The 26,484-nt window shown below is 40.9% G+C and overlaps 1 protein-coding gene across 7 annotated transcripts; it reads right to left on the reverse strand.

Moving 5' to 3' along the window:
- Positions 1–351: 351 nt before the first annotated feature.
- zgc:77375 (haloacid dehalogenase-like hydrolase domain-containing 5) lies at positions 352–20,285 on the reverse strand. Of its 7 annotated transcripts, none has more exons than XM_025907045.1 (11): positions 19,887–20,285; positions 17,593–17,751; positions 17,190–17,415; positions 16,823–17,014; positions 15,149–15,261; positions 13,589–13,682; positions 13,342–13,375; positions 13,091–13,265; positions 12,835–13,011; positions 2,393–2,558; positions 352–745 (listed from the first exon to the last, which is right to left on the reverse strand). In XM_025907045.1, the coding sequence occupies exons 3-11, from the start codon at positions 17,241–17,243 to the stop codon at positions 557–559; spliced, it is 1,194 nt and encodes a 397-aa protein (XP_025762830.1). In that variant the 5' UTR covers positions 17,244–17,415; positions 17,593–17,751; positions 19,887–20,285; the 3' UTR covers positions 352–556. The 7 variants fall into 7 exon arrangements, with proteins under 7 accessions (XP_025762830.1, XP_025762828.1, XP_025762825.1 ...); XM_025907043.1 differs by having other exon boundaries at positions 17,593–17,781; XM_025907040.1 differs by having other exon boundaries at positions 17,593–17,820.
- Positions 20,286–26,484: the final 6,199 nt, after the last annotated feature.

A 26,484-nucleotide genomic window follows, 5' to 3' on the forward strand; every position in this document is an offset into this window, starting at 1 on the left:
AGCTGCTCGCACAGAGAGATTATCAACAACATTCAAACTCGATAAGACTGAGTTTAAATGAAACAAACACGTCTCTAAGCTCCACAGCTCTACGTTTAAAGATTCAAAGACTAATAAACATCTAATTTTATTATAAAAGCTTTATTCTGACCCATGAATGTGGAAAGTTATTAGTACTTATGTATGTCTGGAATGTTTGTGGATGAAGTATGTATCTGTGGCTGACCGTGACAGTGAGAGCAGAAGTTGTCTGCGTATGTACAAATGGAGATAAAGCTGCTCTCTTTCTGTCATTCTCCCCTCAGGATACGTGATGATACCTGTCAAGAAATATCAAAATAAAAACACAAGTCACAGATTTCTAAACTTTATTCAACACACTGATGATCAGCTGCTGCAGGACTTTTTCCAACATCAGAGCATCACCTGACAGCAAAACAACCAATCAGAGTAGGAGAGAGTGTGTCCCTCCAGGCAATCTAATTTATCACCAGCTCTGATTAAAGGCAGAGGAGTATATTGATGAGAACCAGGAGCAGGTTTCTCATTGTGAAGGTCAGAGGTCAGAGCCCTCCTGCTGCAGCAGTAGGTCCACAGCAGCCTCCACGTCCTCCACCATGTGACTCGGCTCCATCAGGTCGGGTTCCGGTACCAGGTCTCTGTGACCGTGAAACACCGTCTCCATGATGCTGCTATTCTGGTCACTTGGCAGTGGGAAACTGGGATTGTAGAGACCTGTGCATACCTGAGGACAGGTACATGAGAAGATAAGCATTTTTCCAGTCTCATTATTTTGAATTCAGATGTCCACATGCTTTTATTTTGAAGGACTAAATCACTGATGCTCAAAATCAAAATTAGGCTTATTAGCCCCGATTTACTGACTTGGTTTTAGCTCTCTCTGCAATACAGTATCACTTCCTATTCCTGTTACAGTTCACAGTGTTTTTGTTTAGCCTGTTTAGTTTTGGATAATGACTTATCTTATGGTGTGATCATAAGATAAGTCCAAAGAGCACTCTCTGTTGATTCACCCACTAATTATAGTCACAGTATTCACTCACTGTCTTTAGGGATTCACTAGCTTAGCTTAGCTTAGCTTGTAGCCGAGTCGCTAGCAGCAGGGCCTCTTCACCTGTTCGTTCTGCACTTTCCTGCTCCTTGTGTCAGATATTTAATTACTTACTACTTACTACTTTTTGCTCCTTACGTTTTCATTACTTTAGGGTCAATGATATAATTTATAGTGTTTATACTGGGAAGTTGGAGCAGGTTCGAGTGAGTGCAGACATGATCATAGTAGTCCTTTAAATCCCACTTTAACCTATGACTGTACTCATTTTTGTGTCCAGATGTGGAGGTAAAGTCACCTGCTACAATGTAGGCAACCAAAAAAAATTATTATTTTATAATCATAATAATCATATTGATAATGCACAAAGCTCAGTTTGTATAAAAGTAGATGGTAGAATTGCTGTTCAAGGAACTACTTTTTATTTTCTTACTTTGAGTACATTTCAGAGTCTGTACTTTTCAGTTTTACTTGAGTAAAGAAGTTGATTCAATACTTTTTCAATTCAATACAGACCCCAAGCAGCTGGGGAAAGAGGGCGGCTGGGTGACGGTGAGGAGGAAGCATAGTCTTAAACAGAAGCCCCAGGTACACCACCAACCTGTTCATGTGTCTAACCGTTTTTCCCCACTCGGCGACACACCCGCCGGGGGTCAAACTCTGGTAATTGGTGATTCTGTTCTCAGACATGTGAAGCTAGAGACACCGGCAACCATAGTCAATTGTCTTCCAATTGAAGACAAGGGTAAATGTAAATTCAGTAAAATCATAATTCACGTCGGCAGTAATGACACCCGGTTACGCCAATCGGAGGTCACTAAAATCAATATTGAATCGGTGTGTAACTTTGCTAAAACAATGTTGGACTCTGCAGTTTTCTCTGGTCCCCTCCCCAATCAGACCAGGAGTGACATGTTTAGCCGCATGTTCTCCTTAAAGGAGAGGTCGTGTGGCAGCAATTTTTCACACCAGCCCAAAAATCAACGAAAGACCCAGACAGACTTTTAATTTATTTGAAAGCCTGATGCTTAGCCTTGCCCACCCCAGCTGTAAAACTCAGAAACCAGTCTTACTTGTTATCATCTATCGTCCACCTGGGCCTTACACAGAGTTTCTGTCTGATTTCTCAGACTTTTTATCTGATTTAGTGCTCAGCTCAGATAAAATAATTATTGTGGGTGATTTTAACATTCATGTAGATGCCAGCCTTTGCACTTCGACCTCATTATTTAAATTCATTTTTTAATGAATATCCACCTTTCAAAAAAAGAAAGAATACGTCACCTTTGAGGTTTATTACCTCAAAGGTGATGTACGTACCAGGATAGAGTGGCACTGAATTGCAGACATCGGCTCCTCCTCTGCCATCACCTCACTTCCCATTCCCCGGGCAACCAGCCTGGTGGTGGTTGTCACAGCAGCATGCTGCTGAGCCAGGTAACGGTTGTACAAGTTAGCACCATAGATGTCGGTCATTAGGTTGTCACTAGGCAACAAGAAGACAGTTGGATTAGCCAACAAAGTAGATACTGGTTCCCAAGCTGTGACGCTGGGTCACACCATCAAGTGATTGCTGGTGAGCTGCAAGAGGCAGTGTAAAATACCATCAAAATTTATAATTAAACTCAAAAGCATTCAGAACTTTGTTGTGGAAAATCTTAAATGAAATTGCACCACCAGGTGAGTGATAACATTCTACATGCATGCATACAATTGGTGTCAGGTATTATCTTGCTATACTAAAGTGAGAAAGTGATGTTACTATTACTAATATGACATGATTAAAATATGTGATTGATACATCAAAGGAAATTTCCAGTACAACTACAAACAAAGCCATGATTAAATTATAAGTAATTTTTTATTTATCTGACCAATTCCCAATTAGGAGCTGCTTTATTTCTCTGTTGGACAAGTGAAACTGTCACAATACCAAGACAACCGAATAGAGAAGAAGCTATCAGCAGATGTTGGTATAGATGACGTTGCTGTTGTAGATCATGTTTTACTGATGGTGTTACAGATGGTGTTGTTATGGATGGAGTTGTTACACGTGTTGTTACAGATGGTGTTATTACAGAGGGTGTGACAGATGTGTGGCTAGAGATGGAGTTGTTATAGATGGAGTTGTTTACACATGGTGTTGTTCCAGATGGTGTTGTTACAAATGGAGTCGTTACAAATGGAGTTGTTACAGATGATGTCGTTACAGATGGAGTTGTTACAGATGATGTCATTACAGATGGAGTGGCTATAGATGGTGTTGTTACAGATGGAGTTGTTACAGATGGTGTTGTTCCAGGTGTTGTTATTACAGAGGGTGTTACAAATGTGTCGCTAGAGATGGGGTTATTACAGATGGTGTTGTTATGGATGGAGCTGTTACAGGTGTTGTTACAGATGGTGTTATTACAGAGGGTGTGACAGATGTGTGGCTAGAGATGGAGTTATAGATGGAGTTGTTTACACATGGTGTTGTTCCAGATGGTGTTGTTACAAATGGAGTCGTTACAAATGGAGTTGTTACAGATGATGTCGTTACAGATGGAGTTGTTACAGATGGAGTTGTTACAGATGATGTCGTTACAGATGGAGTGGCTATAGATGGTGTCGTTATAGATGGAGTTGTTACAGATGGTGTTGTTCCAGGTGTTGTTATTACAGAGGGTGTTACAAATGTGTCGCTAGAGATGGAGTTGTTACAGATGGTGTTGTTATGGATGGAGTTGTTACAGGTGTTGTTACAGATGGTGTTATTACAGAGGTTGTTACAGATGTGTGGCTAGAGATGGAGTTGTTACAGATGGTGTTGTTATAGATGGAGGTGTTACAGGTGTTGTTACAGATGGTGTTATTACAGAGGTTGTTACAGATGTGTAGCTAGAGATGGAGTTGTTACAAATGGTGTTGTTATGGATGGAGTTGTTACAGCTGTTGTTACAGATGGTGTTGTTATAGATGGAGGTGTTACAGGTGTTGTTACAGATGGTGTTATTACAGAGGTTGTTACAGATGTGTAGCTAGAGATGGAGTTGTTACAAATGGTGTTGTTATGGATGGAGTTGTTACAGGTGTTGTTACAGATGGTGTTATTACAGACGTTGTTACAGATGTGTGGCTAGAGATGGAGTTGTTTACAGATGGTGTTGTTACAGATGGTGTTGTTACAGATGGTGTTGTTCCAGATGGTGTTGTTACAAATGGAGTCGTTACAAATGGAGTTGTTCCAGATGGTGTTGTTACAGATGATGTCGTTACAGGTGATGTCGTTACAGATGGAGTTGTTACAGATGGTGTTGTTATACATGTCATTATACATGTTGTTACAGATGGAGTTGTTATAGATGGAGTTGTTATAGATGATGTCGTTACAGATGGAGTTGTTACAGATGGAGTTGTTATAGATGGAGTTGTAACAGATGGAGTTGTTATAGATGGTGTTGTTATTGATGGAGTTGTTACAGATGGATTTGTTATAGATGGAGTTGTTACACGTGTTGTTACAGATGGTGTTATTACAGAGGGTGTGACAGATGTGTGACAAGAGATGGAGTTGTTATAGATGGAGTTGTTTACAGATGGTGTTGTTCCAGATGGTGTTGTTACAAATGGAGTCGTTACAAATGAAGTTGTTACAGATGATGTCGTTACAGATGGAGTTGTTACAGATGATGTCGTTACAGATGGAGTGGCTATAGATGGTGTCGTTACAGATGGAGTTGTTACAGATGATGTCGTTACAGATGGAGTGGCTATAGATGGTGTCGTTACAGATGGAGTTGTTACAGATGATGTCGTTACAGATGGAGTGGCTATAGATGGTGTCGTTACAGATGGAGTTGTTACAGATGGAGATTTTATAGATGATGTCGTTACAGATGGAGTTGTTACAGATGGAGCTTTCATAGATGTCATTATAGATGTTGTTACAGATAGTGTTTTTACTGATGGAGTTGTTATAGATGGTGGTGTTACACATGGAGTTTTTATAGATGGAGTTGTTACAGATGGAGTTGTTACAGATGGAGTTGTTACAGATGGAGTTGTTATAGATGGTGGTGTTACAGATGGAGTTGTTATAGATGGAGTTATAATAGATGGAGTTGTTACAGATGGAGTTGTTATACATTGTGTTGTTACAGATGGAGTTGTTACAGATTGAGTTGTTACAGATTGAGTTGGTATAGATGGAGTTGTTATAGATGTAATTATAGATGTTGTTACAGATGGTGTTGTTACAGATGGAGTTGTAATAGATGGAGTTGTTACAGATGGAGCTGTTATAGATGTTATTATAGATGTTGTTACATATGGAGTTGTTATAGATGGAGTTGTCATAGATGGAGTTGTTTTGGATGGAGTTGTTATATATGGAGTTGTTACAGATGGAGTTGTTATGGATGGAGTTTTTATAGATGGAGTTGTTACAGATGGAGTTGTTATAGATGTCATTATACATGTTGATACAGATGGTGTTGTTACAAATGGAGTTGTTATAGATGGTGTTGTTACAGATGGAGTTGTTATAGATGGTGTTGTTATAGATGGTGTTGTTACAGATGGTGTTGTTACAAATGGAGTTGTTATAGATGGAGTTGTTACAGATGGAGTTGTTATACATTGTGTTGTTACAGATGGAGTTGTTATAGATGGAGTTGTTACAGATTGAGTTGTTACAGATGGAGTTGCTATAGATGGAGTTCTTATAGATGTAATTATAGATGTTGTTACAGATGGTGTTGTTACAGATGGAGTTGTTATAGATGGAGTTGTTACAGATGGAGTTGTAATAGATTGTGTCGTTACAGATGGAGTTGTTACAGATGGAGTTGTAATAGATGGAGTTGTTACAGATGGAGTTGTTATAGATGGAGTTGTTACAGATGGAGTTGTTATACACTGTGTTGTTACAGATGGAGTTGTTACAGATTGAGTTGTTACAGATGGAGTTGGTATAGATGGAGTTGTTATAGATGTAATTATAGATGTTGTTACAGATGGTGTTGTTACAGATGGAGTTGTTATAGATGGAGTTGTTACAGATGGAGTTGTAATAGATTGTGTCGTTACAGATGGAGTTGTAATAGATGGAGTTGTTACAGATGGAGTTGTTATAGATGGAGTTGTTACAGATGGAGTTGTTATACACTGTGTTGTTACAGATGGAGTTGTTACAGATTGAGTTGTAATAGATGGAGTTGTTACAGATGGAGCTGTTATAGATGTTATTATAGATGTTGTTACATATGGAGTTGTTATAGATGGAGTTGTCATAGATGGAGTTGTTTTGGATGGAGTTATTACAGATGGAGTTGTTACAGATGAAGTTGTTATAGATGGTGTCGTTATAGATGGAGTTGTAATAGATGGAGTTGTTATAGATGGTGTTGTTACAGATGGAGTTGTAATAGATGGAGTTGTTATAGATGGTGTTGTTACAGATGGAGTTGTTACAGATGGAGTTGTTATAGATGTTGTCGTTATAGATGGAGTTGTTATAGATGGAGTTGTAATAGATGGAGTTGTTATAGATGGTGTTGTTACAGATCGAGTTGTTACAGATGGAGTTGTTATAGATGGAGTTGTTATAGATGGTGTCGTTATAGATGGAGTTGTTATAGATGGTGTTGTTACAGATGGAGTTGTAACAGATGGAGCTCTTATTGATGTCATTATAGAGGTTGTTACAGATGTAGTTGTTATAGATGTAGTTGTTATAGATGGAGTTTTTACGGATGGAGTTGTTATAGATGGAGTTGTTATACATGGTGTTGTTACAGATGGGGTTGTTACAGATGGAGTTGTTATGGATGGAGTTGTTATAGATGGAGTTGTTACAGATGGAGTTGTTATAGATGGAGTTGGTACGGATGGAGTTGTTATAGATGGAGTTGTTACAGATGCAGTTGTTACGTATGGTGTTGTTACAGATGGAGTTGTTACACTTGGTTTTGTCACAGATGGAGTTGTTATAGATGGAGTTGGTACGGATGGAGTTGTTATAGATGGAGTTGTTACAGATGCAGTTGTTACATATGGTGTTGTTAGAGATGGAGTTGTTATAGATGGAGTTGTTATAGATGGAGTTGTTACGGATGGAGTTGTTATACATGGTGTTGTTATGGATGGAGTTGTTATACATGGAGTTGTTATGGATGTAATTATAGATGTTGTTACAGATGGAGTTGTTACAGATGGTGTTGTTACAGATGGAGTTGTTATAGATGGTGTTGTTACGGATGGAGTTGTTATAGATGGAGTTGTTACAGATGAAGTTGTAATCGATGGAGTTGTTACAGATGGAGTTGTTATAGATGGAGTTGTTACAGATGGAGTTGTTACAGATGGAGTCGTTATAGATGGAGTTGTTATGGATGGAGTTGTTACAGATGGAGTTGTTACATATGGTGTTGGTACAGATGGAGTTGTTATAGATGGAGTTGTTACGGATTGAGTTGTTATAGATGAAGTTGTTATAGATGTAATTATAGATGTTGTTACAGATGGAGTTGATACAGATGGTGTTGTTACAGATGGAGTTGTTATAGATGGAGTTGTTACGGATGGAGTTGTTATAGATGGAGTTGTTACAGATGGAGTTGTTATAGATGTCATTATAGATGTTGTTACAGATGGAGTTGTTATGGATGGAGTTTTTATAGATGGAGTTGTTACAGATGGAGTTGTTATAGATGTCATTATAGATGTTGTTACAGATGGAGTTGTTACACTTGGTGTTATTACAGATGGAGTTGTTATAGATGGAGTTGTTATAGATGGTGTTGTTATGGATGGAGTTGTTATAGATGGAGTTGTTATAGATGTAATTATTGATGTTGTTACAGATGGAGTTGTTACAGATGGTGTTGTTACAGATGGAGTTGTTATAGATGGTGTTGTTACGGATGAAGTTGTTACAGATGGAGCTGTTATAGATGGTGTTGTTACGGATGGAGTTGTTATAGATGGAGTTGTTATAGATGAAGTTGTAATAAATAGAGTTGTTACAGATGGAGTTGTTATAGATGGTGTTGTTACAGATGAAGTTGTTACAGATGGAGCTGTTATAGATGGTGTTGTTACGGATGGAGTTGTTATAGATGGAGTTGTTATAGATGAAGTTGTAATAGATACAGTTGTTACAGATGGAGTTGTTATAGATGGTGTTGTTACAGATGGAGTTGTTATAGATGGAGTTGTTACAGATGGAGTTGTTATAGATGGAGTTGTTACAGATGGAGCTGTTATAGATGGAGTTGTTACAGATGGAGTTGTTATAGATGGAGTTGTTACAGATGAAGTTGTAATAAATAGAGTTGTTACAGATGGAGTTGTTATAGATGGTGTTGTTACAGATGAAGTTGTTACAGATGGAGCTGTTATAGATGGTGTTGTTACGGATGGAGTTGTTATAGATGGAGTTGTTATAGATGAAGTTGTAATAGATACAGTTGTTACAGATGGAGTTGTTATAGATGGTGTTGTTACAGATGGAGTTGTTACAGATGGAGCTGTTATAGATGTCATTATAGATGTTGTTACATATGGTGTTGTTACAGATGGAGTTGTTATAGATGAAGTTGTTACAGATGGAGTTGTTATAGATGGTGTTGTTATAGATGGAGTTGTTACAGATGTAGTTGTTAAATATGGTGTTGGTACAGATGGAGTTGTTATAGATGGAGTTGTTACGGATGGAGTTCTTATAGATGGAGTTGTTATAGATGCAATTATAGATGTTGTTACATATGGTGTTGCTACAGATGGAGTTCTTATAGATGGAGTTGTTATAGATGGAGTTGATACAGATGGTGTTGTTACAGATGGAGTTGTTATAGATGGAGTTGTTACGGATGGAGTTGTTATAGATGGAGTTGTTACAGATGGAGTTGTTATAGATGTCATTATAGATGTTGTTACAGATGGTGTCGTTATAGATGGAGTTGTTATAGGTGGAGTTGTAATAGATGGAGTTGTTACAGATGGAGTTGTTATAGATGGAGTTGTTACAGATGGAGTTGTTATAGATGGAGCTGTTATAGACGTCATTATAGATGTTGTTACATATGGTGTTGTTGCAGATGGAGTTGTTATAGATGGAGTTGTTACAGATGGAGTTGTTATAGATGGAGTTGTTACAGATGGAGTTGTAATAGATACAGTTGTTACAGATGGAGTTGTTATAGATGGTGTTGTTACAGATGGAGTTGTTACAGATGGAGCTGTTATAGATGTCATTATAGATGTTGTTACATATGGTGTTGTTACAGATGGAGTTGTTATAGATGGAGTTGTTATAGATGGAGTTGTTACGGATGGAGTTGTTATAGATGGAGTTGTTACAGATGTAGTTGTTACATATGGTGTTGGTACAGATGGAGTTGTTATAGATGGAGTTGTTACGGATGGAGTTCTTATAGATGGAGTTGTTATAGATGCAATTATAGATGTCGTTACATATGGTGTTGCTACAGATGGAGTTGTTATAGATGGAGTTGATACAGATGGTGTTGTTACGGATGGAGTTGTTATAGATGGAGTTGTTACAGATGGAGTTGTTATAGATGTCATTATAGATGTTGTTACAGATGGTGTCGTTATAGATGGAGTTGTTATAGGTGGAGTTGTAATAGATGGAGTTGTTACAGATGGAGTTGTTATAGATGGAGTTGTTACAGATGGAGTTGTTATAGATGGAGCTGTTATAGATGTCATTATAGATGTTGTTACATATGGTGTTGTTGCAGATGGAGTTGTTATAGATGGAGTTGTTACAGATGGAGTTGTTATAGATGGAGTTGTTATAGATGGAGTTGTTACAGATGGAGTTGTTACAGATGGAGCTGTTATAGATGTCATTATAGATGTTGTTACATATGGTGTTGTTACAGATGGAGTTGTTATAGATGGAGTTGTTATAGATGGAGTTGTTACCGATGGAGTTGTTATAGATGGAGTTGTTACAGATGTAGTTGTTACATATGGTGTTGGTACAGATGGAGTTGTTATAGATGGAGTTGTTACGGATGGAGTTCTTATAGATGGAGTTGTTATAGATGCAATTATAGATGTTGTTACATATGGTGTTGCTACAGATGGAGTTGATACAGATGGTGTTGTTACGGATGGAGTTGTTATAGATGGAGTTGTTACGGATGGAGTTGTTATAGATGGAGTTGTTACAGATGGAGTTGTTATAGATGTCATTATAGATGTTGTTACAGATGGTGTCGTTATAGATGGAGTTGTTATAGGTGGAGTTGTAATAGATGGAGTTGTTACAGATGGAGTTGTTATAGATGGAGCTGTTATAGCTGTCATTATAGATGTTGTTACATATGGTGTTGTTGCAGATGGAGTTGTTATAGATGGAGTTGTTACAGATGGAGTTGTTATAGATGCTGTTGTTATAGATGGAGCTGTTATAGATGTCATTATAGATGTTGTTACATATGGTGTTGTTGCAGATGGTGTTGTTGCAGATGGAGTTGTTATAGATGGAGTTGTTACGGATGGAGTTGTTATAGATGGAGTTGTTACAGATGGAGTTGTTATAGATGGAGTTGTTACAGATGGAGTTGTTATAGATGGAGCTGTTATAGACGTCATTATAGACGTTGTTACATATGGTGTTGTTGCAGATGGAGTTGTTATAGATGGAGTTGTTACAGATGGAGTTGTTATAGATGGTGTTGTTACAGATGGAGTTGTTACAGATGGAGTTGTAATAGATACAGTTGTTACAGATGGAGTTGTTATAGATGGTGTTGTTACAGATGGAGTTGTTACAGATGGAGCTGTTATAGATGTCATTATAGATGTTGTTACATATGGTGTTGTTACAGATGCAGTTGTTATAGATGGAGTTGTTATAGATGGAGTTGTTACGGATGGAGTTGTTATAGATGGAGTTGTTACAGATGTAGTTGTTACATATGGTGTTGGTACAGATGGAGTTGTTATAGATGGAGTTGTTACGGATGGAGTTCTTATAGATGGAGTTGTTATAGATGCAATTATAGATGTTGTTACATATGGTGTTGCTACAGATGGAGTTGTTATAGATGGAGTTGATACAGATGGTGTTGTTACGGATGGAGTTGTTATAGATGGAGTTGTTACAGATGGAGTTGTTATAGATGTCATTATAGATGTTGTTACAGATGGTGTCGTTATAGATGGAGTTGTTATAGGTGGAGTTGTAATAGATGGAGTTGTTACAGATGGAGTTGTTATAGATGGAGTTGTTACAGATGGAGTTGTTATAGATGGAGCTGTTATAGATGTCATTATAGATGTTGTTACATATGGTGTTGTTGCAGATGGAGTTGTTATAGATGGAGTTGTTACAGATGGAGTTGTTATAGATGGTGTTGTTACAGATGGAGTTGTTACAGATGGAGTTGTAATAGATACAGTTGTTACAGATGGAGTTGTTATAGATGGTGTTGTTACAGATGGAGTTGTTACAGATGGAGCTGTTATAGATGTCATTATAGATGTTGTTACATATGGTGTTGTTACAGATGGAGTTGTTATAGATGGAGTTGTTATAGATGGAGTTGTTACCGATGGAGTTGTTATAGATGGAGTTGTTACAGATGTAGTTGTTACATATGGTGTTGGTACAGATGGAGTTGTTATAGATGGAGTTGTTACGGATGGAGTTCTTATAGATGGAGTTGTTATAGATGCAATTATAGATGTTGTTACATATGGTGTTGCTACAGATGGAGTTGATACAGATGGTGTTGTTACGGATGGAGTTGTTATAGATGGAGTTGTTACGGATGGAGTTGTTATAGATGGAGTTGTTACAGATGGAGTTGTTATAGATGTCATTATAGATGTTGTTACAGATGGTGTCGTTATAGATGGAGTTGTTATAGGTGGAGTTGTAATAGATGGAGTTGTTACAGATGGAGTTGTTATAGATGGAGCTGTTATAGATGTCATTATAGATGTTGTTACATATGGTGTTGTTGCAGATGGAGTTGTTATAGATGGAGTTGTTACAGATGGAGTTGTTATAGATGCTGTTGTTATACATGGAGCTGTTATAGATGTCATTATAGATGTTGTTACATATGGTGTTGTTGCAGATGGTGTTGTTGCAGATGGAGTTGTTATAGATGGAGTTGTTACGGATGGAGTTGTTATAGATGGAGTTGTTACAGATGGAGTTGTTATAGATGTCATTATAGATGTTGTTACAGATGGTGTCGTTATAGATGGAGTTGTTATAGGTGGAGTTGTAATAGATGGAGTTGTTACAGATGGAGTTGTTATAGATGGAGCTGTTATAGATGTCATTATAGATGTTGTTACATATGGTGTTGTTGCAGATGGAGTTGTTATAGATGGAGTTGTTACAGATGGAGTTGTTATAGATGGTGTTGTTATAGATGGAGCTGTTATAGATGTCATTATAGATGTTGTTACATATGGTGTTGTTGCAGATGGTGTTGTTGCAGATGGAGTTGTTATAGATGGAGTTGTTACGGATGGAGTTGTTATAGATGGAGTTGTTACAGATGGAGCTGTTATAGATGTCATTATAGATGTTGTTACATATGGTGTTGTTGCAGATGCAGTTGTTATAGATGGAGTTGTTATAGATGGAGTTGTTATAGATAGTGTTGTTACAGATGGAGTTGTTATAAATGGAGTTGTTATAGATGGAGTTGTTATAGATGTTGTTACAGATGGGGTTACAGTGTTTTTTTATTTCTTAGAAATTTCAATATGGATGATACGGTTACCCCACGGCATAGATGGTGTTCAGCCTGCGGTTGCAGTTCTGCTGCCGTAACACCTGTTCGGCGTACTGGTACGTGACCAGACTGGGTTTTCCCAGCAGTGTCTTGTACTCCAGCTCCCGGCCCGTCAGATTCCTGTAGACTGACTCCAGACACAGTAAGAACATCCCATGGCCAAACCTACAGCAACACAGAGTAGGTCAGAGCCATCAGCACGACGCCTCCACTCTAGAACCTGTGGGAAGTCTGTGGTTGTTACCGTGGTGATGGGGCCTCGGCCATCCACAGCAAGTCCGTGTTGCAGGCTAAGACCGGCAGCTGTGCTGAAAGCTGGGTGTCGTACCCACACTCTGGCCTGCCATTGGTCAGAAGCACATCAATCAGCAGCTGCAAATTGGTCTCCCATCTGACTGGCTCCCCAAACAGGATGATCGCTGTGGAAACACAGAAAGTCAGAAAAGGAGCTGATGAAGAAATGCCATTCCACTTCCTGTGTGTTGGCTGTCTTACCTTGTATCTGGGGGAGACTCTGTGGTGGAGATGACTGAAACAAACAAAGCAATGATGGAATGAACAAACATAACTCTGGAAGAAGAAAGTAATGAGCATGTGCAGTGCAATTTAACTTACTGATTACTGTCCTTTTTTTCTTTTTTTAAAAAATAGCACTGTTTACCAGATAGAACGAAGTCTCAATTCTGACCAATCCAAAACTGTTTGCACAAATGTGTCTGAGTTTAATGTGTGCAGGACTCACAGGAAGTGTGGGTTTCCTGCTGTGGTCCACCATGTCCAGCAGGGGGTGGTGTTCTGAGAGCTGCTCCATGGTCACCACCTTCTGAAAACCCAAACTGGAAGAGCCATTCAGGATTGTAACACCTCGATTTTTCATTCAGACGTTCCGACAATTAAAGTCCCACAATCAAAAAATTTGTCTGAGTGAAAAACACCTCACAATGTCTCATCATCCAGAGAAACGTTGGGAAACATTTTTAAAGATCAGATTAACAATCAGGATTCAGGTTAACCTGGGGCGTATTCCAGAAACTGTGTTCATCAAACTCTGAGTTTAAGAACAAACTCTGAGGTGATCAGCCCTGAACAGCTGATCAATAATGTCAGCTATCACGACTTGAATCCTGAATCCTAATTTTAGATTTGATTTTAAATCTAATTATTCAGCTGAAATCCAAAAGGGATCTGCCCTCGAGTCCGTTTTTGGACTGTTTGCTACAGTTAATGACCATTTCATTATTTCAAAAATTCCAGTAATACTAAAGAATTCCATGAGATCTGTCCTAACTGGATAAAATTGCTGATAATGTCGCTCTAATATCAGCTTCAAGTTAAAAAAAAGTTTAAAAAACAAAACAAAACAATGCAGGAGAGCTTTCTCTGATGGATCTAAAGTTTGATCATAAAGACAAACATATTACAGACGTCTCAGCTTCTACAGGATCAGGATATTTCAGGATAGTTTTGGAAGAATGACACATTTTAAATCAGGAATAGATATCAGAGCAGAGCTGCAAACAGATCCAGACGTGATCAACTGGGGAATGACCGAGCAGACCTGGATCTGGGACTGATCCGATCCGAATCCATGATCAAAAATCCGTTGGAATCCGTCCTGCCATGCAAGTGGACTTGGTTTGCTGATCCATCACGGAGCCCATGTTCCGGCTGATCTGGTTCTGCGTCGACCCGCAAAGGCTGATTCAGGTGATTTTCCGTGGAAAATCTGCCAAGGCTCAGTTTGACTTTAAATGACCGAACCTCAATCTAATTACATTTCAATGTGAAATGTAATCAGATTACAGTCAGACTGTCTGCAGTGACTTTAAACACATTTAGTTCAGCTTTAGTTTTAAAGCCATCTCAGCCTGAACGTCACTCACATAAGATCCATTTATCCATCAGAGTGATTGATTATAATGAATCAGGTGAATGATTGGTGTGATTGATTATAATAGTTTTTGTAAAAACATCTACAGATGAATTGTCTGCTCTGAGCTTGGACAGAATTGACTTGAATGAGGAAATGAGTCAGTCGGCTGGTTCAGGTGCAGCAGAGGGGAGGAGTCAGAGAGAAATCATGGCAGCCACCAGGTTAGTTTGGAGTCTGTTACCAGGGTAACTGACTCAGAGTAGACGTTAACAGTGTTTCTGGAACAGAAAAGTTTCCTTCATCTCAGGGTTAACGCACTCAGAGCTGCAGCTAAACCTGCTTCCTGGAACTCATCGTGATCTCTCTGTGAGCACCAGGATGAGGTCCTCTCTGCAGTTTTCTGACCCTGATGAACTTTGAGGAGGATACGTGTTAGCGATGTGTGTCACCGGCCCCTGTCCAGACACCAGGACGCATTTATCGTGGAAACTCGTCATCATCTGCAAAGGACTGTGGGAAAGGACCACCTGCTCCGGTGTGATCTACAGACAGAGAGAGGCATGAGTGGTCCAAAGAACAGCTGTAGATAAAAGATGGACCCAGCCACTGACGACTTTCTTGTTTTGTGTGATATTTGACAGAGGGGGCGGAGCCGCCACAAGATAAAGTGACGTACTGATGTTCTTTAGTGTAAGCCAGGCTTTAAAAATGGACCCTAGGAGGCGCTGTAGACTTGAAGTGGTCCCATGATTCTACATTCAAGTCAGGAGGACTTGAATGTCCAATCACAGCACAGATATGAGCAACAACACATTCAATTAAAACATATTAGGGCTGTCAACGTTAACGTTAATCCGGCTTTACGATTAACGCGATTAAAATTTTTAACACAATTAACCCATCTGGAGCGCAGAATGAAATCAAAATCCCTGAAATGTCTCTGTCAATGCATATCAGGCAGTTTGTCCAAAGTTTGTCCGTTCTGCGCTCCACATGGGTTATTGTGCTAAAAATTTGAATCACGTCAATGTTAGCACTGACAGCCTTAAAAAATGTTCATGTTAAAATAATGAACTAATTTTAATAAATGCCACTGTCTAACATCATGTTACACAGTACTGAGCCACACGGGCTCATTTGTAACTGAGGTTAAAGGTCTTAAATTCATAACATTCACAACAACAAGACTAACACACATAAGAGTCGTGACACGGGTCAGCTAAAAGATGAAAGGTGTGTTTTATTGTGTTAACTCATTATTGTGTAAAGTAAAAGTCACAGTGATTTAATGGTCAGTAAAATGTGTTTAGAATTAGCAGATAGATCAGGGGTCCCCAACTCCAGGCCTCGAGGCCCGGTGTCCTGCAGGGTTTAGAGCTCACCCTGGATCTACACACCTGAATCACATGATTAGTTCATTACCAGGCCTGTGGAGGACTGCAAGACATGATGAGGAGGTCATTTAGCCATTTGAATCAGCTGTGTTGGATCACGGACACATCTAAAAACTACAGGACACCGGCCCTTGAGGCCTAGAGTTGGACACCCCTGAGATAGATGATTCACACTGCGCTTCTGCATCAGCTGCCTATAAAGAGTAAAAGTATTGGTACTGGTATCAGCAGCTCTACTGACCACAGCCGACCTCTCACACCATTTGACAGTCATGTGATGTTAGGGCTGTCTTCCTCCTCTCCTCTTCATCACCTCCTGAGTTGAATTTAGAGTCATGGGACCTCTTAAAGTTATAACTTAATGACATTAAAGCCCAACAGAGTCCCATGAACATGGAGAAGCCCTCGGTGTGTTTCTGCAGCCATGTCACAGCTTCCACAGTGAGAACACGGCAAGCGCAGATAAACTTTACCAGAATCACCTGAGGCACACACACAAGTAGGGAGGAGGCTCACTGAGAGGTGAGTCTGACACAGAGCAGAGATGGATCCACTGATGATGACGAGGAGCCCAGTTCTCTAGCTCAGAGTGAGGAAACAGGCTGACTGTGTTAAATTATATGTAAGAGTCCAAAAAAGCTTCAATAATCGATCGATAAACGGCGCCTAGACAGCTGGAATCAAAACAGGAAGTTCTGCAGCCGCCTACCTGGACGTCCAGCAGGTGAGACAGCTGCTGGGCTTTGTGGTGTCTCTGGCAGCTTCCTGCATTGGTGACGAAGACAGTGGGAAATAGGAAGTTGTTGTTTCTGTCCAGGAGCTTCCTGAAAGCTCGCCGAGCAGCTGGGATCACGGTTGCCCCGCGCACCAGGACGCCATCCACATCAAAGATGACGCCCGCCTGATGGACAGGTACGAGAGAGAGAGAAAAGTTACTCACTTTTTCTCCATCATGTGAAGAAGCCTACTGTGCTCCGAAGAACAGTAAGACATGATCAATAGATTATCAAAAGTTATCAGTTTGGGTTCATAGGATATGATAACACACACACGCACGCACACACACACACACTGACCTGCCTGCTGGAAACATGTCTGACCGTCTGCTGCAGGAAACCTCGACACCACATGACGCGCAGGTCCCTCTGCCACTCATCGCTCTTTATATCCACACAGCTGAGATGTCACCAGTGGGAGGAGCCTGATGCAGAACGTCTGTGATGTCACCACAAATACAAGCTTCTGTTCAACTGACGGTACGGTATTTTCCTGTGACACAGGCTGAGATGAGGGACTTGTTACCTGTGGAAGAGAAGAAGGCGTGGCCTCGAGATAACCTGGTCATGTTAGTTTGGTCATTAGTTAATTAGCTCCTGTATTAAGCTGACAACAGGAATTTTAAAATGATCCCGATACCTGAGCTAAACACTCAGCTGTAAGTGTCAGACATGTGATCTATGAATGAAGTGTAAACTGTACCTGTACAGGTGGGAGGAGTCACCTGGATAGCACCTCAGGTTCAGGTTCAAGTTGAGGTTCAGTATCACATTTGGTTCACTGGAGATAAGGACGCTGAAACAGACTGCCACCTAACCAGAACCAGAACCAGAGTCCTGCTGGGTTTCAGTGCTCCTGGTGCTGTGGAGGAAGGACACACACACACACACACTTACACACAGACAAACACACACACACAGCCGTTTCATCCTCACATGACATCACATGAAGCGTTAGGTTATTAATTAGCCACATGCTGCAGAATGTTGCCACCAATAAACCAATCAGCAGGCAGATTGAAGCCACATGATGACACAGACTGAAGTACTGCAGTAACCTCAGTGTTGACAGTAAGCGTGGTACTGTTGATGAACAGTACTCTGACCTTTGACCCCTGCTGCTGCTGCTGAGGTTTAAGGAAGTGTGAATATGAGGGCCAACACAGAAGAAGCAGAGCATTGTTACCATAGCGATGAAACCTTTGTGATATCCAGGTCCAGCCTGAGCGAATGTCAGAGATTGAGAAGAATGTTTGTATATAAGGACCTCATTTATCCAACATGAGTCATGTGTTACACTCCACCGCTCTCTCTCCCTGCTGCTGTCCACGTTGTGCTGAGTGGAAACACACCTGTGAGTGGGATCTTTCTCAGCTCCCACTTATTGCTCCTGTGCTTTACTCTGAGCTCAATATCGGGCACCAGTGAGTTTTTGGGGTAACCCGGGCAGTTTCGATCAGGCTCTGCAACAGTTACTGGTGTAAATACTGGTGTAGATACCCAGTGTAGATACAGGTGTAGCTACCTGCCATGCTGTGTTCCTCCAGAGCTGCTGAGCTCTTGAAAAATATTCAGATCTTTTACTCAGATTCATGTATTTCATGGCCTTTGTCTTCCTCCGCCCACCCCACCTGGTCGCAGCATGTGGACGCTCCTCTCTGAACCTGGTTCTGTGGAGGTTTTTCCTTCCCACTGTCACCAAAGTGCATGCTCATGTGACTGAATTGACCGTTTCTAGAAAATTAAAGATAATTTTAACATAAATCTTAATTACAAACAATATAAGGTCTAATACATAATTAACACCTTGCATTGATGTGTGTGTCTGTGTCTTTTCTGCCTGATATAAAGCATATGCAACAGTCTTTTTAAGGCAAATCTTTTAAAAAAAGATCTATATTTTCTATAAAAAAGATCTATAAAGATAAAAAAGATCTATAAAGATCTATATTTTTACAAACAGACGGTGACACCGATGCCTGCAGAGTGATTTCAGGCTTCTGTCACAGGACCCACAAACACAGTACAGCCTTAACACCAACATCAAGCTTCGGTTTATGGAAACTACTGAACTCCTGTTCGGTGGGTGTAGGCCTTGGGTGTGTCTCTACTGCCATACGGACTGACCTAGACTCTGAGACATCCATGCAGCAAAAAGACATTCTGGCTCATTTCTTACAGTTTCCTCAGCTTTGGTTTAATGTAGACAGTGAGAATGTTAAACAGTCAAAACACCTCGCCCATGACAAACCAGGTGACATCAGGACTGTGGTCTTAGAAGAGTCCGTAAACTGTGGAAGAACTGCTGTGCTTATTTCCAGGGCTGAGCCCTTTCTTTCCACCTGTGGATTCTCTCCTGAGTTCAAGGATAGTTTTGAGCTACTATGATGCTCACCTCAAATTAACAAGGAAATGAAAACGTGTAAAAACAAAAAAAACAAAAACCAAAAGAATAAAACAAGTTTAGCTGCACAAACATGTTCCAGCCATTTTCTTCTGCTTATCCATTTCACTGTCATGGGGGGTGGAGCCTATTTCAGCTGTTATAGGTGAGAGGATGCACACCTGGACAGATGGCCAGTCTGTCACAGGGCTCTTAAAAATCTTTATGCTAAAATGAACTTTTTCCTAAAAATCATGACGTTTGTGATTCTTTTTCCCAATTTTGAGATCAGTTGCACTAAATTGCTGTCGAGTCTCTACGTTTAAAGCGCCCAGAGGAGACTGCTGCGGTTTGGTGCCGTGTGTAGTGGTAAATGGTCTGATTCTTATATAGCGCTTTTCTACTCTCCCAGAGTACTCAAAGCGCTCTATACAACATGCCTCATTCACCCAATCACACCCACTCATACAAGCACTTCTAAACTCGAGTGCAACTAATAAGCATTCACACACATTCACACTCCGATGAACGCATCGGAGGGCAATTTGGGGTTAGTATCTTGCCCAAGGATATTTGGCATGCAGACTGGAGGAGCCAGGAATTGAACCACCAACCTTCCAATCACTAGCTGATCTGCTCTACCACCTGAGCCACAGCCACCCTGCCAATAGTCTCTTAAAAGTCTCAGATAAGAATCTGGGCTTTCCTCCCATCACATGACTGAAGCACAGGTGCACTCTTAAGCCCATTTTCCATTAGTACCTACTGGGATCGACCTGTCACAATTCTCAACAGTCTTCAGGGTTTTCCATCAGGTCGTAGTACTGTGTACTGAAATAGCACCTGCTCGGTTCCATCCAAGCAGGTACTAAAATCTGACGTCAGACTGCATGTCACCGATTGGCTGGTCAGTGGCGTCACTTAGTGAGTCATGAGAGCGTCTAATTCACAGAAATCAAAACCGCTATTTTTGAAACTCGGCAACGAAGGAAACAGCTACAAAAGCAACGCCGTGTTTATGGGCTCAAAATGTGGTCATAAATATTTTGTACTTGTAAATCAGTTTTGTACTTGTAAATCAGGATTTGTATGTGTAAAAAGAATTTGTGCGTGCGTAAAAAAGATTTGTATGTGTAAAAAAGATTTGTGTGTGTGTAAAAAAGATTTGTATGTGTAAAAAAGATTTGTGTGTGTGTAAAAAAGATTTGTGCGTGCGTAAAAAAGATTTGTATGTGTAAAAAGAATTTGTGCGTGCGTAAAAAAGATTTGTATGTGTAAAAAAGATTTGTGTGTGTGTAAAAAAGATTTGTATGTGTAAAAAGAATTTGTGCGTGCGTAAAAAAGATTTGTATGTGTAAAAAGAATTTGTGCGTGCGTAAAAAAGATTTGTATGTGTAAAAAAGATTTGTGTGTGGACTGTGGTCGTCCGAGTTTGGTGATTTTTGTGTCACAGGTCTACGTGCTTTATACAGGGACTTCCACAGCCTTTTCAACAGCGCTGCGGACCGCGGGGGGGGGCAGTGTTTTGGAAATGACAGGCTTCACTACAAAGCTTTCTTGTTATGAATTAGCATACATGTTTTTATTGAACATCTAAAGAACTAGCAAAAAACCCAGAAACTGTTGTAGAGGACATAAAGTCAGAGATAGAAACGACAAGGAGCAGGTGCATCTAGTACAGGTAGAGCTGCTGCAAAAACCCACAGAGCTCAGCAGGCAGCGCAACAAATTCTGGATCCTTTGCTTTTAGTTAGCAGTTAGCATTAGCAGCACATCCTGCGTCCGATGTGAAAGGACCTTTATGCTGCGCACTGTGACTCACAGCAATGGTCCCGGGTCAGCCCTGACTTTGTGTTAAACTAATCCTAAAGTAATAATGGTATTTCTAACCACTGACATACCACAACTTTATCCTTTCAACAGCTGCTGAAAGTAAGGGGACCTAGCTGCTATCGGATATTTATATAGAGATCCTCCAGCTTCAAACTGTATTACCCTTCAAGGACCTGCAGTTCAAAAAAGCGCCCCTCCGACAGCCAAACCCATCTGTTCTCTGATTGGATTGTTACATTTGTGATTGACATGACATTGACCAATCAGATGAAAGGAAGAAAAATAGGGTCAAAATTCGTACTTGTAACTTGCAGGGGGGTTTTTGGCTAAGTCCACACACAAATCTTTTTTACACACACACAAATCTTTTTTACACATACAAATCTTTTTTACGCACGCACAAATTCTTTTTACACATACAAATCCTGATTTACAAGTACAAAACTGATTTACAAGTACAAAATATTTATGACCACATTTTGAGCCCATACGTGTTCCCGAGTCTGACGGAAAGCCACAGACCGAGCAGCAGGTGTATCGTCCACGTCCACCTTTGTTGTAGCGCTCGTGTCACATGCCAATGACATCACAGGACGCTCGACTGTGCTGCTATGACGACGACCACACATATTAGGAGGTACTCTATTGTAATGGAAAAGGGGCTTAACGCTCTGCAGGTTTTTGGCGTTGAAGACGAGCCTGCTCCCAGCGTCAGGTTTAGCAGACGCTGATCTGCAGGTGATGACGTTCCTCCTGCACCGAAGAGGCTGAGCCAGCGGCAGACTTGCGGCAAGAAGACTCGCTGTCGGAGAGGCAGCGGGATTTGTGTTTGATGCTCGTGTGGACGGTGCCTTTGACGTGTGTCGCAGCAGCGGACTTTGTCCGTCTGACCGGAGGAAGCCGAACCACCCCCACGCTCTCTTCAGTGGCACCACTTTGTCTTTGGCATTCCTCGCCAGGACGTCCCGGCTGACATTTGTTTCCATCACAGAGGACAAAGCTAATGTCAACGTTTCTTCTACCCAGTGGCGGTCCTAGCCTGTTTGGCGCCCCGGGCGAACACGCCCTCTGGCGCCCCCCCCCCCCCCCACACACACACACACACACACACACACACACACACACACACAGTTAAGCCCATAATTATTCATACCCCTGGCAAATTTTGACTTAAAGTTACTTTTACTCAACTAGCAAGTTATTTTTTGACTGGAAATGACACAGGCGTCTCACAAAAGATAATAAGATGATGTACAAGATGCATCATTGTGGAAAAAAATATTTCTCAGCTTTTATTTACATTTGAGCAAAAAGTATCATGTCCAGAATTATTCATACCCTTTACAAACTGTCACAGTCTCTGGGAAAATCCAAAGTTCCATACCATTCCAAATAGTCAAAGCTGTTCTAAAGCATCCTAATTACCCTGATTAATTGGAAATAGCTGTTTTGATCAACTCAACAGGTGAAAAACAGCAGCCCTCTGCAGGTGGTCTGTGGACATTCATGGCTAAGACAAAGGAACTCAGTGAGGACCTGCAGCTGTGCATTGTGGCTGCTCACAAGTGAGGAAAGGGCTACAAGGCCATATCCAAATGTTTTCAAGTTCCAGTGGCTACAGCAGTGGTTCCCAAAGTGTGGGGCCCGCCCCCTAGGGGGGGCGCAGAGCTATTGCAGGGGGGGCGCGGCATGAAAAGGGGAAAAAAAACAAAAACAACGCTTGGACAATGCTAGCACGGGGCGCCCACACAAACGCAAAGCAGGAGATGAAGCAATGCTGAATATGTTTCCAAACCAACTTCATTCTAAGCCAAAGACTAGAAAATATGGTGAGGCATATCTTCCCTTTGGCTTCACCTGCACAAGTGCTGAGGTAGGTCTCCCTGCAGAATTAGTTTTCCCTGCATCGGGAGCAGCACTGGGCTGTTCAAATCACGGACAAACAGTATCCCACAGTTGTTTATGTTTTTGAACCCATTTTGTAGAGGGTTTTTTTGAAAAATGTATTGATAGCAATGTTGAACATTATTACACAGGAAAAAAAACAACTACATGTAAAATAATTACACCGTGATGCCTCTGCCTTTCTAAATGCAGGGACAGTAATGGCCTGTATATGTAAGCGTGTAAAACCTGCAGAGTCAGATTAACAGTATTTTGTCTCTATCTGCCATTCTGCAATTCATCTCATGTAAACAATAACGTGGCGCACAGTGTGACGTGAAAAAGGCACATACCTTTGACATTGCGTGACGAACTCTGTATTCCTCGTCCACACGTAAACGCAAAAAAAAAGGAGTTTTAAAAAATCTCCGTTCTCGGTGATTCGATACGCCGTTTACATGTGCCCGAAACAGCTGCGCGTTCAAAAATACCCGTGTAGGTGCGGACGGAGCGTAAAAGAGTTGGTAGTTTATTTTCTTACTACCTGCAATTTATTGCAGATTATTTGTATTTGCTTAATTGTTTAATAAATGTTTGAGGTCTGAAATAAACCGCAATGGAGCAAAATATGGGTTTGCGTGGTTGAAGGATGTGTTTGTGCGTGTGCGTGCGCGCGTGCACGCGGGGGGTGGGGGGGCGCGAACATTTTTCTTGTTAAACAAGGGGGGCCCAGCAAAAAAAGTTTGGGAACCACTGGGCTACAGTATTATTAAAAAATACAAGATGTTCCGCACTGTGGAAAATCTCAGAGGACGTTGTCGGAGGCCAAAAGTGAAACCTGTGTTGGTCAGGAGAATAGTGAGAGAGGTGAAAAAGAATCCAAGGATCACCACCAAGGCCATTCTGGTGAATCTGGGCTCTGCTGGTGGCAATGTCTCAAGGCAGACAGTCCAACGGACACTGTTGGGTTCCACGGATGCAGACCAAGGAAAACGCCACTTCTCCAGGCACTTCTAAGGCATGCCAAAGCTCATTTGGCCTTTGCAAATGCTCATCTGGACAAAGAAGAAGGTTTCTGGTCTTCAGTGTTATGGTCAGATGAAACAAAAATTGAATTATTTGGTCACAATGATGTTGCCTTCATTTGGCATAAAAATGGAGAAGCCTTCAACCCACAGAACACCATCCCCACTGTCAAACATGGTGGTGGGAACCTAATGCTTTGGGGGTGTTTTTTTAGCCAATGGACCAGGGAACCTAATCACAGTAAACAGCACCATGAAAAAAGAGCAATACATGAAGATTCTCAACAACAACATCAGGCAGTCTGCAGAAAAACTTGGCCTTGGGAACCAGTGGACATTTCAGCACGACAATGACCCAAAACATACAGCAAACGTGGTGAAGAAATGGTTAGCAGACAACAACATTAACGTTTTGCAGTGGCCTAGCCAGAGTCCTGACTTGAATCCAATTGAGAATCTGTGGAGGGAGCTAAAGATCAGGGTGATGGCAAGAAGACCCTCCAACCTGAAAGATTTGGAGCTCATTGCTAAAGATGAATGGGCAAAAATGCCTGTGGAGACATGCAAAAAGCTGGTCTGCAATTATAGGAAGCGTTTGATTGCTGTAATAGCCAATAAAGGCTTTTTTCTATTGATTATTGAGAAGGGTATGAATAATTCTGGACATGATACTTTTTGCTAAAATATAAATAAAACCTGAGAAATATTTTTTTCCACAATGATGCCTCTTGTACATCGTCTTATTATCTTTGGGGAGACACCTGTGTCATTTCTGCTCAAAAAAGAACTTGTTGAACAAAAGTAATTTTAAGTCAAAATTCGGCAGGGGTATGAATAATTATGGGCTTAACTGTATATGACCCTATATATGAAGAGAGAGAGAGTATGCATAGTATGCAAACGGCTACCAAACAGACATCATAATTCGTCATATAATGGGAACAGGACAAATCAACAATTGACACTGACTAATTAATATTATATTATTGTATATATTGTTTGGAGTTTAGTCTCTTACTGTTACTATTTTTACCATTTCTTCTTGGAGGAACTGTAACCCACATAATTTCCTTAGGGATTAAGAAAGTATTCTGATTCTTCATGTTTTAGGATACATGACCTGCCATTATCCAGTGACACTTCTGCTTACCTGTATCTTTTGCTCGTTTCTCCTTGTAGGAGCCATAATTAAATGTATTGAATTTTAATGATCACTGGGTTTTCATTTGTTTGGCTATGGTGATGTGTAACGAGAGTCACGTGGGACATTAAGAGGGCGTTGTCAGTCTGTCTTTCACTGGTTTGATTTTGACAGAGCAGGGCTGGGTAGCTGTAGTTTTTGTTGACCGCAGCACAACGAGTTTCCCCTTGTTGCATTAGAGCTGTGATGTTTTAAGAGTTTGAATCGCGAGCCGATCACATTGCTCTGTAAACTTTTCAAGCACTTTAATAAACAAGCAAGCAATTCCACCTCTCGCATTATTGCCTACAGTTGACAGCGCATCAGGCAAATAGGCAGGCTCAGTCCCCGGCCTCTAGCGACTGTGGAAGTCGCTACACTCCTCCTCTTCTTTTCTCTTTTTTTTAAACTTTAAAAACGGGTTGTGTGTGAGACTTTAAATCAACAAAATATAAAATATACATTTTAAATTGTTATTGATCCCTTTACCCCGAGTCCTAAAGTGTATATTTATTTTCTTACTCTTCTTATATTTATTGTTTGTTTACTTGCACTGCTGTAACTGGAGCCTCGTCGTCACGTCTCTCTATATACTGGACTGTATGTAGCAGAGATGACAATAAAGTTTACTTTGACTTCAGCAGCAAGCAGGCGCACCGAGGGCTCTCACGCTCACTTTTCGCCTATAGAATTTCGAAAAAACATCGGTGCAAATTATAAGTCTGTATCATGATGTCTGGTGTTTTCGTGTTGTTGGTTTGTTTTTATTTTGTTTTATTTTGCGAGTTGGTTATTAGATGCTGCTCCAGCCACCCAGAGAATCCCCCGCCGCCCCGCCCGTTCCTCCCTGTGCCGCAAGCAGCAGGCGCACCTCGCAAACGGAGGGCGCCCTTACTCCCAGCAAATGGGCGATAGAAAACCGATCGGTGCCTACGACATTCCCAATATGCGCTGGCATGATGTCGGGGCAGCATGAGTACGAGCAATTTTTTTTTTTTTTTTGCCGATGCCCGTGATGCCGCCCCCGGGCAACCGCCCGTGTCGCCCGTATCAAAAACCGCTACTGCTTCTACCAATAAAACTGTCGTCATGTCGGCATGACCGGCTGCTGTGGTAATGTTACGCCAACCCTGCATACTGGCTGATGAGCTTCGTTTATTTTCTCTGTGGAATTTTAAACCTACATTTGTCAGCAACATTTTTTTCCCCCTCAATGAAATATGTTCACTTCACTGTCCAGCAGGGGGCAGACCTGAGGTTCAGTATAAGCAAGAAAAGTAGACGAGAAGA

Source organism: Oreochromis niloticus, linkage group LG5, assembly GCF_001858045.2.
Source record: "Oreochromis niloticus isolate F11D_XX linkage group LG5, O_niloticus_UMD_NMBU, whole genome shotgun sequence".
NCBI lineage: Eukaryota > Metazoa > Chordata > Actinopteri > Cichliformes > Cichlidae > Oreochromis > Oreochromis niloticus.